Source organism: Podarcis erhardii (genome assembly GCF_964252035.2).
Source record: "Podarcis erhardii genome assembly, chromosome: 10".
Taxonomy (NCBI): Eukaryota; Metazoa; Chordata; class Lepidosauria; order Squamata; family Lacertidae; genus Podarcis; species Podarcis erhardii.
Window position 1 is genome coordinate 26,154,155 of NC_138500.1, and position 17,929 is coordinate 26,172,083.

Genomic DNA, 17,929 nt, shown 5'->3' on the forward strand with positions numbered 1-17,929 from the left:
TATTCTTTTTGGCGTCTACTAAAAACATTCTTATTTAGGCAAGGCTACTGAGATGCTTAGAAATGCTGGTGTGAATTTTAATCTGTTTTAGTATTTTAATATTTTGTTGTTTTAAAGAAATTTATTTATCTTTTTGTAAACCATGGTGAGGTGTTTTTTGTTTTTGTTTTACAATCAAGCTGCTTATCACTTTTATGAAACAAACAAACAAACAAAAAATACTGATTGCTAGAAAGAAAGCATTCCAGTTTGCAGTTTTTTCTCTCTTTGCCACTCAGCTGCGTTTTTTTGGTCACAGTGAGTAGGTTTTAATGCAATCCTTTAAAACAATAGTTGAAATATAAGTCTGTCTTAAATATCAGTGCACATCTGTGTTTCTGAAAAATGAGAAACATACCAATCAAACTATAGGAATATTGCAGAAGACCTGTAGGATTAAGCAAGGCAGGCAGTTGACTTAGTATTGCTATTCTATAATTACAATTGTTCTAAGTCTGATAATTCAGTTTAATAAAGGAATTTAATTATGCAACAATGAACTATTAAACATTTTTAGGAATGCTACCATAAATATATGAGATGAATTAGAAAAAGCTTAAAGGTAAAGACTTATACATTTCTTAACAAAACTGCTGATCTCAGCCCCCTTCCCCTGGGGTTTGGCTATCTCATGCTTAATTGAAAGCAAAAAATAGGTTAGCAACTTTTTAATGCTTAAATTAAAATTGTTTCAGGAGAAAAATGCATTTTAAAGTGTATATCTAAATTCATTCTAGTTGACCCTGCTATTATAGCTCTACTTAAGCATTCTGCGTTGAACCAGACTCTGGTCCCTAAAAATTAATGGTGTGATAAATCTGTTATCATTAAGGTGCCATAGGGCTCTTTGTTTTTGCTGCAAAAGACTAACTTGGCTAACATTCTGGAATTTCTTACAATGTAAGATCACTCTTGCGCCATTCAGGAAAATGAAGCTAACTGTATTAACATTTCAAGGTAAAGGACCCCTGACAGTTAAGTCCAGTTGTGAACGACTCTGGGGTTGCGGCGCTCATCTCGCTTTATTGGCCAAGGCAGCTGGCGTACAGTTTCTGGGTCATGTGGCCAGCATGACTAAGCCGCTTCTGGCGAAACCAGAGCAGCACACGGAAACACCGTTTACCTTCCCGCCAGAGTGGTACCTATTTATCTACTTGCACTTTGACGTGCTTTCAAACTGCTAGGTTGGCAGGAGCTGGGACCAAGCAACGGGAGTTCACCCCATCGTGGAGAATTGAACCACCGACCTTCCAGTCGGCAAGCCCTAGGCTCAGTAGTTTAGACCATAGCGCCACCCGCATGTATTAGGCACATTTAGCAGCACATAAAATTCAGTAGTTTCCCATGAATTGTTGTACCTGAAATATAATATAATATGAAATTATAATTAATGTAGCAAAGTACCTGAATTTGCTTTGATGAAGAAAGCAAAGGTGTTTGACAGCTAATAGATTCTGTGGAAAACATTCTGTGCAAAACATTTAAATCCTGTCTGAGCTTAATCGTCTTAAGAGTTCCAAAAGTGCATATTGGTCCTGCTATTATTCCATTACAGATATCACCAGAGTAATACATCTCTGAATTTGCTGACATCTTTGGCACCACTGTAAACTGCTCTGTGATCCTCAGATGGGCAATATTTAAATTTATTTAATAATAATAATCTTGACTATTGATTTGTTTGGCAAATCATCTACACAGTGAGACTATGCACTGAGAAGATGTGAGCAGTTGCATGTTCCCCATCCTAGTGCCCATCTACTACATGCTGTTGGTCTGGAAATAATAATCTCTGACCATAAGATATGCTAGCCAAGACTGATGTAGTGCAGCAGTATCTAGGGGGTACAAGGTTTAGGGCTGCTAAAATGTGAGGTTTTATTATAACCCCAGTTTTTACACTATTAGAACATTAACATGAACCCTTGAATGTGGCATAATTGTGACAGTTGGGTCACAACTGTTCCTTCATGCAGAAAATCTTGTTAACTTCAGGGAGGCTTTTCAGAAAATAAATGTGTTTTTTTTCTTATATCTTCCTTACAGGTTTTTGCTTCAGTGTCTTGAAGATTTGGATGCCAACTTACGAAAGTTAAATTCTCGTTTATTTGTGATTCGAGGGCAGCCTGCAGATGTGTTTCCCAGGCTCTTTAAGGTAAAATCTGATGCTTTTCTCCAGTGCTGCTTCTGTGCAACTTCTATACATTTATCAAGTTGTTTCAACGTAATGTAACGTATTCACATTTGATTTGGAGAGCTCTTGAAGCTCACAGGAACATAAACAGATCCAGCTACTCTGGATCAATGTTCTTTTATTTGAGTGCTATGGCAAAATTTGAAAAGCAGTACACACAACAAGTTCAGGTGTGTAACTTTTCTCAGATATATATAAAAATGTTGAAAATTAAAACTCCCTTCAAAAAATGTTTATTTTCATTGTGATGCAATACTGTCACAATACACTGTACACAAACATTAAGATGTTTGTAGCTACAAACAAAAAGCTACTTAGGGTATGTTTCGGTAACAATTGTATCTGCTCATTCCTTTCTCCTTTGTTCTTCCTTCCTACAAAGCTGTCAAAAATTGGTAGATATTTTTCAAGTGAAACAAAGGTAGAGTGTGTGCAAACAGACTTATGAAAGAGGAAAGGCCTGCTTCCATATATTAATGATCCTGATAATCTGGATTATGCATCTGATCAGTTAGTCTTTTCAGGCAGTGGCTGAAAAAAGTGAATATTAGGAATATAGTTGTCAAAGTACAGTGGTAGCTTGGGTTACACTTCAGGTTACAGATGCTTCAGGTTACAGACTCCGCTAACCCAGAAATAGTACCTCGGGTTAAGAACTTTGCTTCAGGATGAGAACAGAAATTGTGCGGTGGTAGCTAAAGTGGTGCCTCAGGTTAAGAACAGTTTCAGGTTAAGAATGGACCTCCAGAACAAATTAAGTTCTTAACCCGAGGTACCACTGTACTCTTAAGGCCTTTGAGACTGCATTTGGGATATAGGTTCATTTTTCTGCCTGTGCTGTTACAGCTATAGCTTCCTGAGAGGAAGAGTTTGCTTAAATCTTTCATGGCAGAACTCTTGGCTCACATATTCTGTGCAGCCAACTACAGTTTCAGAAATTCAGAATTTTTTTGGCTGTCCATATGCAGTTGGCCACTTGTGTTTTTGGTTTGACTGTATTAATGTTCATATATGTTATCCCTATTTCTCCATGTTCTGAAACAACTATCCTTTTAACCCTTTTTCAAAACTGCAGGAATGGAACATTACAAAACTTTCTATTGAGTATGACTCTGAGCCATTTGGGAAGGAGAGAGATGCAGCAATTAAGAAGTTGGCTAGTGAAGCAGGAGTGGAAGTCATTGTACGAATTTCACATACTTTATATGACCTAGATAAGTAAGTTAATAGTTTTGTGAATTTAAAATGAGAAAGATAAGCTTCCTGGTAACATAATATGCAATATATATAAGTTTTAGCAATGATGTGAAAAAAATTCATTACCATATTTTCCATGAATATTTTCCTATTTATGAATGTATTGCTTCATAAATATTGTCACATAATGATTTGGTACCATACCAGTCAAATTTGGCAGTTTACTTACCAGTGTTTTCAGTGTTCTGTTTATTTTTCGCATCTTGGAATACTCAGTATTCACAAAATAATAATAATAATTTCCAGGAAAAAAAGCTGCCCCAAAAGCTGCCCTTTGAAAGCAGTGCATGGACACCAATCTTCTCTCTTTTGCGAAGCACTCCCAGGCATCGCTCCTTCCTCCTGTTTGAGCCCTAAGTCTCAATCACCTGATAGGGAGAGGAGCAAAGAAGGTACTTTTTGGGAAACTTCAGCTGCTGAGGGCGACAAAACCCTTGGACTCTGCACTTTCACCAGTCAGCTGACCTCATGAGAGGCATCAGCCGATGAATAGGTGGGCATAGTCTGGTGAAAAAGGCATTGCAGGCCAAAATTGGCTCTTCATTCCAGATGAAAACTGCAGTGTATGGCTTTCACTAGTTTTCCTGTCACCTTTTTATAAATATTTCTGGTCTAAATTATTTCTATCATTAATTCATAGGTTAGTTATTTGCCTGGGTGGTAATGCTTACACTTGCAGTCTAATACAACTACAGTAGTTGTCTCTTTAGGCCTTTCTGTGGACATTTGATAAAGGAATTTAAGCTCTGTAATTGCAATATAACGTGACTGTTATTTGTAGATATAAGAGAATTCATGTCAAGGGTAAGAAAAATATGCAGTTTCCTACAGTGTTTTGTAACAACATTACCTTAAGTTAAAATTTTCTTCCATGTTTTTAGGATTATAGAATTAAATGGAGGACAGCCACCCCTTACCTATAAGAGATTCCAGACTTTAATAAGTAGAATGGAGCCATTGGAGATGCCTGTAGAAACTATTACTGCAGAAGTAATGTCAAAGTGTACCACTCCAGTTTCTGATGACCATGATGAAAAATATGGTGTTCCATCTTTGGAAGAACTAGGTAATCCAAGAAACTTCATTAATATTCTTCCCACACTACAAAAATAAATGCCAGTATTTTTAATGGTCCTTCTGTTGTACTGTCTGTGTTTAATCGTAGAAAATTGACAATCAGGGCTGCACACAAAAAGTCTGTCCCTGGTTTTCCCTCAGCCTGTGACCAAAGGGATTATAAATCCCTGACACTGTAGGATACAATAGCTGACTTGAAGAATAATAATGAGCAAATGCTGTTGGTTAGTTAGTATCACATGTTGATAGAAATATCCTTAAATTAATTCATAGTTTGAATGTCAAGAGAAGCATTTTTCCTAATACAGTACACTTAATTTATTCTCCCAGTACCATATTCAAGGTGGAGTGTCTAAAGCTAGTAACTTTTACAAGAAGAATTAATAATCTCTCTTCAGATGACAGTAACAGTTTATTGACTTAAGAAAACTTTGATTATAACAGAAAATAGACTGGGTTTGTTTGACAAGAAATCTCTAGTATTAAGACTTTGTAGGGGATCACATACCTTTTATTTTAGTTAATTACAAACATTTGGTCAAAGGATATAAATCTAGATGCATGGGCATTAGAGACCAATTATGAATTCTGTATTCAGCAATCTCAGAATTGAGGTGGAAGGGATCCTGAGGGTCATCTAGGCCAACCCACTACTATGCACTGCATCCATAAGAGATGGCCATCCAACCTCTGCTTAAAAACCTCCAGGGAAAGAGAGTCCACCACCTTCCAAGGGAGTCTGTTCCACTGTTGAACAGCTCTTAGTACTACTACTACTTTTATTAATGCTATATCATATGGATATAAGCATTTTCTCCCATAGCAGGGTTACTTCTGAGATGATGAATGTAAAAATACTGTTATTAATCACCTTCCACATCCCTCTTAAGGAGATGTACAAAATATAATAAACAGCTAAAACAATTAAAAATAACAAGAAAATGTGTTTAAAAAGAAACCTAGTCAAAATACTTGAAGTTGATTGCTATTTTTTATCCTAAAAAATTCTAAGGGAAGCTGTTTTATTACTAAATGAAAACAGCTCTCTGTTGTTCACTTGCTAGACATTATTGCATTACAGCAAACGTTTCAGACACAGCAATAACAATTTGGGCTGTGTTCAGTGGAACCCTTCTATTTTCAGAAGCCCATTTCATCCCACAGAGACCTCTAATAGTGGTGGTGGTGGGGTGATTTTTGTAGATTTCTGCACCCTGTAAACCAGCTTTGGAGAGTTAAGAGACCTTTGGGGGTAGTGTGTTGAAAAACAGCTGAAGGGAAATGGGGAATCACCTTCTTTCTCCACATCAGCAGAGACCTGTGGTATTCAGAGAGTACAGTCCTACCTTGGTTGACAAATGCCTTGTGACTCAAACATTTTGGCTTCCAAACGCCGCAAACCCGGAAGTGAGTGTTCTGGTTTGCGAACGTTCTTTGGAACCCAAATGTCTGCCATAGTTTCCGATTGGCTGTAGGAGCTTCCTGCAGCCAATCAGAAGCCGTGCCTTGGTTTCCAAACATTTTAGAAGTCAAATGGACTTCCGTAACAGATTCCATTCGACTTCCGAGGTACCACTATATCTGCAAATGAAGGAATCATTCCATATGTTGAAGGGTATTTATGGATATAGCTACTTGTCTGTTAATTAGGAAAGGAAATAAATGATCTTTATTAATTTGGTGGGTAAATATATAGCACTTTTGAAGCCATGCACATCTTTGGAATCTTTTTGGAACTTAGAAGCTTGTAGTATTTGGATATTTCCCTCTCTGTTCCTTGATTCTTAGCATTGACATACTAGCAAACAATTTCTCACTTGGGAAAATGACATTCTTGACAAAATTGTTTGGCTGCTATATTTATAATTATTTTATCTTGCAGGTTTTGATACGGATGGATTGCCTTCTGCTGTTTGGCCAGGTGGAGAAACAGAAGCTCTTACAAGATTGGAAAGACATTTGGAAAGAAAGGTACATTCACTAGTCTTAACAGACATCGGTTAATCGTGGTTTATTACCTTGTACAGAGGTAAAAAGGTACTGACTAGCATCTGAGGATTTCTATGCTACCTTTCAAAACACAACACCGTGCCATGAAGGCTAAAGTTTGGTACAAAAACTTCTTAAAATAACATCAAATATTAAATACTAAAACACAAAGAGCAGCACAGAACAAAGTAGGCCAACAGACAAACAATTTAAATTGTACCCACCATTTCCCAGAAAGATGAACTGAAATAAAAAGCTCTTTCACACCTACCTAAAAAGCAGATTGAGAGGAGTGAAATGTATCTCCCTTGTAGAGGTGATCTTCCAAATATTCTTGTTAACTCTTCTAAAGAAAAATAATTCAGCTACTTGTTTATGCCTTTATTAACTGGCTCAAGCATATGGCCCTTGAGGGAGGAGTCAGTATTGTATTGTCGCTGTATTTTCACATAGAGTTCACCTTTTCTCAGTACCTTTTGATTGAAGAGCAATTGTTGCTTCTATAATTCACAGGTAAACAAACTGAAGCTGGTAAACATCAGTGGTTCCAAATTCTGAAATCTAGGTGTGCCGTTAGCTGTTCCCAAGTTTCCTTTTTAAAAAAAGTGATAATAAGGGAAAAAACTGAATGAAAAATGTACATAACCTTTTCATTTTCCTTAAGGCTTGGGTAGCGAACTTTGAACGACCACGAATGAATGCAAATTCTCTTCTTGCAAGTCCCACAGGACTTAGTCCTTACCTACGATTTGGCTGTTTGTCCTGCCGCCTGTTTTACTTCAAGTTAACAGACTTATACAAAAAGGTATGAACCAGCCAACTTGAACTGTCAAATACTCATTTAATAATAAAATAAAACTTTCGTTTTTTAAAAAATGAATAATTTATTGTGCTATCATTTCAGGTAAAAAAGAACAGCTCTCCTCCTCTTTCTCTCTATGGCCAGTTGTTGTGGCGTGAATTCTTCTACGCAGCAGCCACTAATAATCCACGCTTTGATAAAATGGAAGGCAATCCCATATGTGTGCAGATTCCATGGGACAGGAATCCTGAGGCTTTGGCAAAATGGGCAGAGGGCAGGACAGGATTCCCTTGGATTGATGCTATTATGACCCAGCTACGTCAGGAAGGCTGGATCCACCACTTGGCCAGGCATGCTGTAGCATGCTTCTTGACTCGAGGTGATCTGTGGATTAGTTGGGAAGAAGGGATGAAGGTACACTTCTTTGTTCCTTAATTGATTATTTTTCTTTTGTATTGGCATTTTAAGATTTTAGTTTGATATTTTAGTTATGCAGATATTCCTAAATTTCAGGCAGCCTTTGCTACACAGCCTATTTATACAGAATATGTTGTATCTAGTGCTGCATTGTTGGTTTTTCTGTTCATCAAATTACCGTATTTTTTGCTCTATAAGACTCACTTTTTCCTTCCTAAAAAGTAAGGGGAAATGTGTGTGCCTCTTATGGAGTGAATGCAGGCTGCTATCCCAGAAGCCAGAACAGCAAGAGGGATTGCTGATTTCACTGCGTAGCGATCCCTCTTGCTGTTCTGGCTTCTGAGATTCAGAATATTTTTTTCTTATTTTCCTCCTCCAAAAACTAGGTGTGTCTTGTGGTCTGGTGCGTCTTATAGAGCGAAAAATACGGTATATATAATGGTATTAGGCCATGGTATTTGTCAGTCCTAAACACATGTACTAGGAAATAAATCCCACTGATGATGGAATTTACTTCTGAGTAAACATGCTTAGGATTATACAGTAACGGTAGATATTGCTATGGCTTTAGAGTGGAATTTATAGCTCCTTAAAAAATAGTGAAGGCTATGTGCTACTTGTTATATAACTTAAGCAAGGCTAGGTAAATAGCATCATCTAGTGGAGAACAGGCATTATTACATGCAACGTTCAAAGCTTCCTATGTGAATTTTCCTTTTCTTTACACTGCCCACCTCCCTCAAACACAAATGCACAGCTCTAAAGCTGTTGAGAATAATACCATGAACATCTGATCCTGTGGATTGTCTGCATAGCTGCAACAATATGAGCAGTTGCTTGGCCCAGTGCTTCTAAATCAAGTTAAGACACTAGCGAAGGGGCAGCATCTCCCACTACTGTTTTGCTTTCAAAGAACTGAACAAACCTATTATGTTCACATTTGTTCAGTACAGTACGTATCTTATATTTAAGCCAGGTGAGCAGGCAACTGTGTCCAGACCAGCAGAACAGCCTAGGATCCCTTAGATCTCCTTTTGCAGTGATGCCCACCTTAAAATCTCCTTAGTTTTGTTTCTCATTTTTAGTCGATAAGTTTATGTATATGAGCCACTTTGTGCTTCTGGTGCAGATGAACTCACCTAGATAAAATTATGACTCCTGATTAAGCACAGTTTGGAATTCTGTTGGGCTCTGCTGTGTGTATCCTCATATGCCTTGCCTCAACAGGAATTTGGAACAAGAATTTACAGTATACCTCCCTCTGCATTATGTAAAGAGTAGGAGTTTTATGTGACTCGTCATAGTCATTTTAGCAGTCATGACTCTGATGGCTTTGTTTTAATGCTTCAAAACTGTACAGCATTGAAAAAGTATTTCTGAGAAACTGTTTGGGCTAACAGAGTGTTTGTTTTAAAGGTATTTGAAGAATTGCTCCTGGATGCTGACTGGAGTGTGAATGCAGGCAGTTGGATGTGGCTGTCCTGTAGCTCCTTCTTCCAGCAGTTTTTCCATTGCTATTGCCCTGTGGGCTTTGGCAGAAGAACTGACCCTAATGGGGACTATATCAGGTTAAGTACCATTTCCAATTATTAGAAAAATTAAAGGGTTAAACAAGCTGTTTAACTTTTAACTGTTTAACTGACTTAAACTTTTTCTTCTTTTCTTTATAAGGCGCTATCTGCCTGTACTCAGAGGGTTTCCTGCAAAGTACATCTACGACCCTTGGAATGCCCCTGAGGGTGTCCAAAAGGTTGCAAAATGTGTAATAGGAGTGAATTACCCTAAACCAATGGTAAATCATGCTGAGGCAAGTCGTTTGAATATTGAAAGGATGAAACAAATCTACCAGCAACTATCACGATACAGAGGATTAGGTATGGTAAAATGTTTTGATTTAGAGAAGTTCACTTCTTTCTGTACTTGACTGCTTCTCTATAGCCACAGGGCCCAGGCATAATGAGTGTAACTAGGTGATGGTATACTCTGAGTAGACCCATTGAAATTAATGGAATTACATAACTCAAATCAATTGATTTGGTGAGAGTACTCTGAGGATGACTTGACCGGATGCAAATCGGAATTTTTCAATGATCCATTGGATTAGATTTTTTGAAAACATGGGAGTTGGATCCATTTGTTAGTCATAGTAAGTGTCTAACTTAGTTGGATACAGCTCATTGCATTCTTCTATCTAGAAAGAGAAAATGAACATCCATATGAAACGAGAATTTGCTGCTTTTACATACTTTCCAGATACTGATCTTGGTGCTCCCTTTGCGCCCCCCCCCAGTTCATGCATTTTAAAAATCTTTGTATTCAAATTCAGACTATGTTCTCATGCCTGGATGTACATTCATAAATTTAACAATACTGCCAATCTTTGTAATTTTCTTCTATGATCTGTTTCTTGGAGGACCTAATTTTTGTTTTGGATGAAATACAGAAAGGCCACCAGCAGAATTGGTAAAGATAGTGACTAAACAAAAATGTATTTTGTTTTGATTAGGTCTGCTTGCATCAGTGCCTTCTAATGGGAATGGGAATGGAAATAGTGGCCTAATGGGATATTCACCAGGGGAAACCCTTCCTAGTTGTACCAATGCCAGTGGTAAGTTCTACCTATTCTTAATAAAAGTAGGCTGGGAAATAGAAAGTAGTAAAATCTACTTAAGACTCCAGTGACATTGTATTGTTTAGCAAATCTATCTTACCAGCTTTCCAAAATTAGAACTTCAACAGCATATATAGTCATTATTATTCATAATCACTCAGTTAATAGGTAAAGTGGACATCTACACACAGACTACAGATGGGATAGGGTTTAATTCACTCCACAGCTTTTGAGGGAGCATCATGCCTCTTATCTCAGCACCTGGACTGGAAGACAATTAGCCAATAGTCAATTACTGCATTTTCCACAAATAAATGCGTACTGAAGGCAGTTTAAGTAAGTAGTTTCCAATAAAGTACATAACCATAAAAGGTTAAAAGAACTCCAACACAACACTAACAGTCTAAAAAAACAAACCAGAAAGGCGAAATGCAATGTTTTCATTTTATTTGTACAGCATCCATTATACTGATAACCAGTTGCAGGTAGAGGTCCTTTCCACTACAAAAGGGGAACTCTTCAACTTTCTTAGTGTTTACATCTGAGTATGTAATATGTATATATAAATATTGATAGCATATATATTAATAATGTCATAAAATGCAGTTGTGATGACTAAATAGTTCTTTTCAAAATAATATGCAGATGTAGTTCTACAATACAGTATTTAGAAATCAGGATTAAGGCCTTTTCTATCTTGGTTACTTTGAACCTAGATGAAAGTACTTGCAAGTCATTGTTTGCATGTACTAAGATTCCTGTCCAAGTTCAGTTAACATGCGAAAGTAGAGATTGCACATGGATTTGGTTAAGAAAATGGGCTATGTAACTAGTACACAAAAACAGCTCAGGCAGTTTAGTATTTCACATGCTGAAGAAGTTCTCATAGCTTTCAGATTGTAATATTCAAAACCAAACAAAAATAGTTTGGGGGACAGACCAGAAAGTCTAATTTCTTGAATGGCAAAGGAATAAATGCTTCTTTCAGGCAGGATCATAAACGAATTGACAGTCTAGCCAGAAATTAATTTTATTGTGACTGTGGAAGTGTCTGCATTGCACTGGGACAGAGATACCATTAAAACAAATTAACTATTGATAGGAAACTTATACCTTCCCAGAAATGAGTAGAGCTAACCATACAGATTTGTGTTCTTCCAGGATCTCAAATGGGAACAAATGAAGCCCATACAGGAAGTGTTCAAACATGCACGTTAGGAGAATCTCATACAGGAACTAGTGGAATTCAGCAGCAAGGTAAGACAACATTGCTTCAGTTTTGCATTAAATTCCTCAGAAGTCTTACTTATTTCAATACTTTGGATTATACCAATTGAACAGGGGGAATGAGGGGTTTCCTGCCATGCCGCCTGTAATTATGTGCACCTTGTCTCTAAAAGACAGGTTCCTTTTAAACCTCCTTTAAGTGAAAATATCTGGCTCTCTCCAAGAACAACCAAAATAAAGTCAAGAGAACTTCATGCTGAAGTATCAGATTTTGTAAATCAAAGAAAAGTTTTTCTCCCACTTGCCCCTACAAAGTTTCAGATGTTTTTAGTACCAATTCCCTGGCTACCCCCTGTGTAAGTGTGTTGTTGAGGACCAAGGTGCAAGAGGAAGAATTCTAGAAAATAGGACTTTCTCAAGTGGGATTTGCATTGCATTGCCAGCAATCATACAGGTTGTCATTTAGAGAGAGCTAAGTATGCCTGAATAATTAAGCACTGAAATCTCACTGGCTTTAGAGAAAGTGAGATAGTTCTGTCAGTATTTATCCACCCATATGCTGGAGTTCTATCATTTTCAGCTATGAAAGTTAACCACAGATCCCAGCTGGAAAGGTGGAGAAGGAAGTAAGGCAGGAACACATGGGACTTCAAAATTTTAGCCTCTTAGGTATGCACACAGCCAAAAGCTATTCCTTGGGGCCAAGGGCATGGGCTGCAACATGACCTGCAACAAGACTAATTTTTAGATTTCCCTATGTCATGGGTAGGCAAACTAAGGCCTGGGGGCTGGATCCGGCCCAATTGCCTTCTAAATCCGGCCCACGGACAGTCCGGGAATCAGTGTGTTTTTACATGAGTAGAATGTGTGCTTTTATTTAAAATGCATCTCTGGGTTATTTGTGGGGCACAGAAATTTCTTCATCCCCCCCCCCCAATATAGTGTGCCTCCCCACAAGGTCTGAGGGATAGCAGACTGGCCCCCTGCTGAAAAAGTTTGCTGACCCCTGCACTATGTATTCACCAAGCCTAGACAACTACCTTTTAAGATTTATGTAGCTTACACAATTGACAGCCCAGTTGGAGGCACTTACATTATAATGTATTATAATTGTATGAAGAATTTCTAGAACTTTGATCAGAAATATTTATTGCAGATCTATTACACATTTCAAAAATATTTTAATGTGTTTTTAGCAGGTTACCCTCAAGGGAGTGGTATTTTGCATTACGCTCATGGGGAAGGCCAGAAAACACACTTAATTCAGCAAGGTAGGTTCTATAAACATGTGTGATGGCATTATCTGAAACTCAAATAGATTCTTAAAGTAGGTCTTTGGTTTCAATTTGCAGGAAGAGCATCTCTTGTTGCTGGAGTGTGCACTGGGAAACGTCCAAATCCAGAAGAGGAAACTCAGAGCATTGGTCCCAAAGTCCAGCGACAAAGCAGTAATTAATTGGGTAAAAATAAGAACTCTGAAGGAAGATATTAATGATAGAAAACCACATGCTGATGTCAGAAGGAAAAACTAAACATGCCTCCTGAATGGTTAAGAACATAGCTTCCATTAGAGGAGTGGACCAAATATCATTGAACCTAACATCCTGCGTGGCAGTGGCCAAGAGTCCTGACATTCAGTTTATGCTTTTAGCAGTTGCATGGGACTACCATATGACTTGTATTGCCAGTTCTGCTCCATTTAGCTTAACTTGCCCCCAGCCCTTAAAACTCTGCATTAGCTTTGTCTATTTTTTGAGCTTGCTGAGTGATGATAACCATCCACTTCAGTCATCAGGTATTTGTGTAACTTTCTTTGAGCAGGGAAAGGGTACGATTTTTTTTTATTTGACTCCACTCATTCTTATGCTCTTATGCATAGTTTCTGTACTGAGAAAGTGGAAGTTTCCTTTCATTTATTACCATTACATTATACAGTTGTCAGTCCTGCAACTTGGTTTTTTCCTCCCTAAGCTGCAGCAGGTCTAAGATACTGTCCCGTTGGCAGCTTCGAATCTGCACCCCCATAAATATTCATGTTCTGCTCTCCCCCTTTAGAGATAATATCCAAATGCATACCCAGTGTAAACACTGCACATAGATTTATCTAGGTTGGTTGCAGTATTTTTCTGTAGTTCTTGCACGTCTTTATGTTGCTGCAAATGTGCATCCGTAGGCCTATGAAGTGTGCATTTAGAATAAGTAGCCATGCCTGCTCTGAAGCATATTTTGTACTGAAGCAGTTACTCTGTTCTAGCCTGTTTAGAATAGCTGGGGCCATGTGTTTTCTTCTGCAGCTATAGAGCAGGGTTTGGAGCAGTTAACAGAAAATTATTCTGTACAACAAATTACTTAAATCTCACCTATCTTTCTATGACAACCATACCAAGAACCCTAAATATTCATATAACTGCTGAGTATTATCAGCTGACATAGAAGGGTTGAACAGTTTATTTTGCTGTATTTTTCTCTGTATGCCTGAAATATTTATTGTAAGTATGAAGAATTGCTCCAGCAATTATGTTTTGATGTGTCACCTTAGTTCTGAGTTTTGTTTAAAATATTGTGGCATTGTGATCTGAAATATGCCATATCGGTATTATGGATAAACATATTGTCAGACTTCACTTAACATTGTGCTTCCATCAAATTCAATCCATTTTACCACTCTACACACTCCTTTGCCTCAATCGGCAGCTTCTTGACTAATTTACACGATATAAAAACAGCCATCTATTTGCCCTGCACTATTTATATTCTGTTCAAGGTTTATTGACTCCCTCCTTTATTTTACACTTTGAGGCACACCAAAGGTTGTAGGGCTATACCTCAGCGGGAGAGCATCTGCTTTGTATACAGCAGGTCCCAAGTTCAATCTGGCATCTCCAGGTAGAGCTAGGAGAGAAACTGTGAAAAGCGGCTGCCAGTCTGTAAGCAATACTGAGCAAGATGACCAGGTGCTCCAAGTATAAGGCAGCTTTCTGTGTTCCTAAGATCTAGACTTATAGGTCAAGCTCTTATGGCTAATTTTGTCATATTATCTCTCCAATAGGCCTCTAGAAAAACTTTACTTTTGTGAGTTACTGAAAGTTTAACATAGCATTGTGTGGATCATGTAAAATTTGGTAGCTTACACAAGTACTGAAGATTGGGAAAAAAGACCAGTCTGCTCTTCTTAAAAACACAAAAAATGCATTCTGTAGCTGCCCATTATATTTGGAAATATTTTTTACCTACTCAGCTTTCACAGCAAATATTTGGCTGCAGTCCATCACACACTTCCCTGGGAGTATGCCCAGTTCAACTCAGGGGGGCTTATTTCTGAGAAGACATGCATGCAATTTCATTGTTACTTTGCAGTGCATGTATGTCTATGGACAGTTGTCTTTTGCCTCTTTTTCTTACCTGTTATTTTTTGACAGGACTGTTTACAATATAAAACACAAAAATGTATAGCATAATAATGATAAACATAATAATAATAATACACATAATTACACCCACCCATTTAATAAGCCACAGATCATTTAATTAGTCAAAGGTCTGGGAGAAGAGGAATGTTTTTAAAGATACATAACAAAAAAAGTGCCAGGGAAGCCTCCTTGGGGTGAGCATTCAACAAGTGGGGAGCCACCTCATAAAGGGCTCATTCTTGTGTTGCCGCCTCCAGACCTCTTGTGTAGGAGGCAGATGAAGAAGAGCCTCAGGTGATTACTGCAGGGTCTGGGTCAGGTCATACGGGGAGAGGCAGTCCTTGAGGTACTGTGGTCTTGAGCTGTTTATAACTATAGGTCAGAACCAGCACTTGGAATTGGGCCCAGAAACTATTTGACAGCCACTGCAGTCGGGTCAAGGCTGGTGTTATAGGCTCAAACCATCTTGTCCTCATGAACAACCTGGCCATTGAATTCTGCACCAAAACTGGGCCTAAACTGTGATTGAAATGGATGTAGAAAATTTGTTTCCTCCAAGAGTGCCTAGATCTGGTCTGCGACCACTCGTTGAATAACCTTGCCCAAGAAGGGGAGGTTGGTAACTGAGCAGTAATGACTTAGATTACATGAGTGGTTTTACCACTGCCTCCTTCAAGTCGTCAGGGACCACTCCCTCTCGCAAGGAGGCATTAATCACCTCCCTTGCCCAGCAAGCTGTCCCATCCCTGCTAGTTTTTATCGGCCAAGAGGGGCAAGGGTCCAGAACACAAGTAGCCACCCTGACTGATCCGAGCACCTTGCCCACAATTCATTGAACATAACAGGATTAGACAGTGCTCTGGACATCACTTACTTGTGTTCTGAAATTCCCAAATCACCATTCTTTTTTGTTTGGACTTCCACTGCTAGCAAGAAGCTACACATTGTAGTCTTATGGCACCTTACATGCAGCACAACTTATGCAAGTGATGAACCAGTCATTAAATTAAATTATGAACAGATAATGTATGCAGAAAATGTGATTCATTACATATAAAAACATGTTAACAAGTATTAAAATGTATGCAAGGTATGGTAACAAGTTTCAGAAAGAGAAAACATATAATATTTATTGAGAATTAATTCCTAATGGACTGATTCATTTTTGTCTTGCAGCTTTGCTGAAAGAGAAGGATCCACACCCTAAAATTTCAGGGCAAAATTATTTCACTTCATATTGGAATTAAAAGTTTTTGTGAGAGTACTTGTATTAAAATGTGCATTTTCATGCATTTATTTTCACACAGTCTGAATGGTTGTAAACAAGTATGTTTTTTAATGCATTGTTTCTAACTGGTATTTCTATGGTTTTTAAACTTTTAATGACTCACAAAGGGGAAATAGAGAATTGTAAATAAAGCATTTGGTGATGAATTTGGTAACTTACTGTAAATATAAGCATTCATGATTAGTGATAGACTCATCAATATATTTTTGATATTTCATGTATGGCTTTCAGAAAAGGCTTTAATTGGATGGATATAAAATGGAAACTGTCCAGACAATGATGACCTTGATCATTTTTAAATTTAATATTTTTAGATTCGGGGCAGGATTTTTGACCCCTTTATGAACCAAACTGTCTTTTCAAAATGGTCAGCTCTTATATGTCTGTGTATAAAATACAATAGAGATGTTACTCTATGAAAATACAGCTGTATATAAGTCTCATGCCAATATTTTGTTAAACTATGAAGTTGTCATGTCTGATGTTTTGTCCTTGTATTTCCCACTGCCTTGTTCAATCACAGTGAGGATGCCCTTGTTAATAAAAATGTTTATACAGGTTGTTTCATTTAAGTCTTGTTTTTGAGCAGATTTTGTATTGGTCTAGGCAATACAGTTTTTAAGAAGTGCTAGCATACAAGTTTTGAATTGCTTATACCTTGTGTTTATAGAATTTTATAGCTTCAAATAGCATTTGAAGAGTTTAATCACCCTCACTAGCTATTGTCCTAAGCACCGACAGCCAAGGAAGGCACATATCTGATAGCTAATCCTTTATTGACAAAAGTGCGTACTTAAAGCAACTCTCACAGTGCTCCAGAAGTCCAGTTACTGAACTTAAGTATGGAACATGTTTACTTCTGATATTTTGCCTCTTATCAGGGTAGTAGTTCCTGTTATTCCTTTTACAATGAGTCCCTCTGCATTTCTTTTCTGCATTCAGCTGGAAGCAGGTTTATCCCTGGTTCCATATGGCATTTGTGGCAATGCTATCTTCTACATTACTATCCTGCCAGTGGTACCTCGGGTTACATACACTTCAGGTTACAGACACTTCAGGTTACAGACTCCGCTAACCCAAAAATAGTGCTTCAGGTTAAGAACTTTGCTTCAGGATGAGAACAGAAGTCGTGCTCTGGTGGCACGGCAGCAGCAGGAGGCCCCATTAGCTTAAGTGGTGCTTCAGGTTAAGAACAGTTTCAGGTTAAGAACGGACCTCCGGAACGAATTAAGTTCTTAACCCGAGGTACCACTGTACTTGCTCTGGTTTTTAGTAGTAAATATTTGCTTTAGTACACAAAGAATTTAAACAGGATATAAAAAGAAAAGGACAAACATTGCCTGTTTAATTCCTGGGAACAGGTAACATATTACAAGAAATAAAATAGTAGCAATGCAGGTTGAAATGCTCCTGGTTAGTTCTATAGTAAGGAACAGGGAACTAGGCCTAAATCTGGTATGCAATTCCCAAGTAGCTGATTTTTTGAATTTAACTGTGACAGCAGTGCAGCAAAGTGCAACCATAAAAAATAGAGCAAGCATCATAGAAAGGTGGAGCTTTTCTCTGTCACCAACTGCTTCACAGTTCCACTCCTCCATGCAAGGTGAGTTAATACCAC

The 17,929-nt window shown here is 38.0% G+C and overlaps 1 protein-coding gene across 4 annotated transcripts in view; it reads left to right on the forward strand.

Moving 5' to 3' along the window:
- The window catches only part of CRY1 (cryptochrome circadian regulator 1), a 31,311-nt gene extending 14,428 nt beyond the window's left edge, over positions 1 to 16,883 (forward strand). The window contains exons 2-14 of one of the 4 annotated variants that reach the window (XM_081878609.1): positions 2,086 to 2,194; positions 3,309 to 3,451; positions 4,372 to 4,556; positions 6,450 to 6,538; positions 7,221 to 7,361; positions 7,461 to 7,772; positions 9,192 to 9,343; positions 9,447 to 9,649; positions 10,282 to 10,383; positions 11,548 to 11,643; positions 12,813 to 12,884; positions 12,966 to 13,073; positions 16,200 to 16,883. In XM_081878609.1, coding sequence (XP_081734735.1) covers positions 2,086 to 2,194; positions 3,309 to 3,451; positions 4,372 to 4,556; positions 6,450 to 6,538; positions 7,221 to 7,361; positions 7,461 to 7,772; positions 9,192 to 9,343; positions 9,447 to 9,649; positions 10,282 to 10,383; positions 11,548 to 11,643; positions 12,813 to 12,884; positions 12,966 to 13,069 — 1,708 coding nt within the window. In that variant the 3' untranslated portion in view covers positions 13,070 to 13,073; positions 16,200 to 16,883. Of the gene's footprint in view, positions 1 to 2,085; positions 2,195 to 3,308; positions 3,452 to 4,371; positions 4,557 to 6,449; positions 6,539 to 7,220; positions 7,362 to 7,460; positions 7,773 to 9,191; positions 9,344 to 9,446; positions 9,650 to 10,281; positions 10,384 to 11,547; positions 11,644 to 12,809; positions 12,885 to 12,965; positions 13,074 to 16,199 lie in introns of all 4 variants that reach the window. The other 3 variants (XM_081878608.1, XM_081878610.1, XM_081878611.1) reach the window with 3 other exon arrangements.
- The last annotated feature ends 1,046 nt before the right edge of the window (positions 16,884 to 17,929 follow it).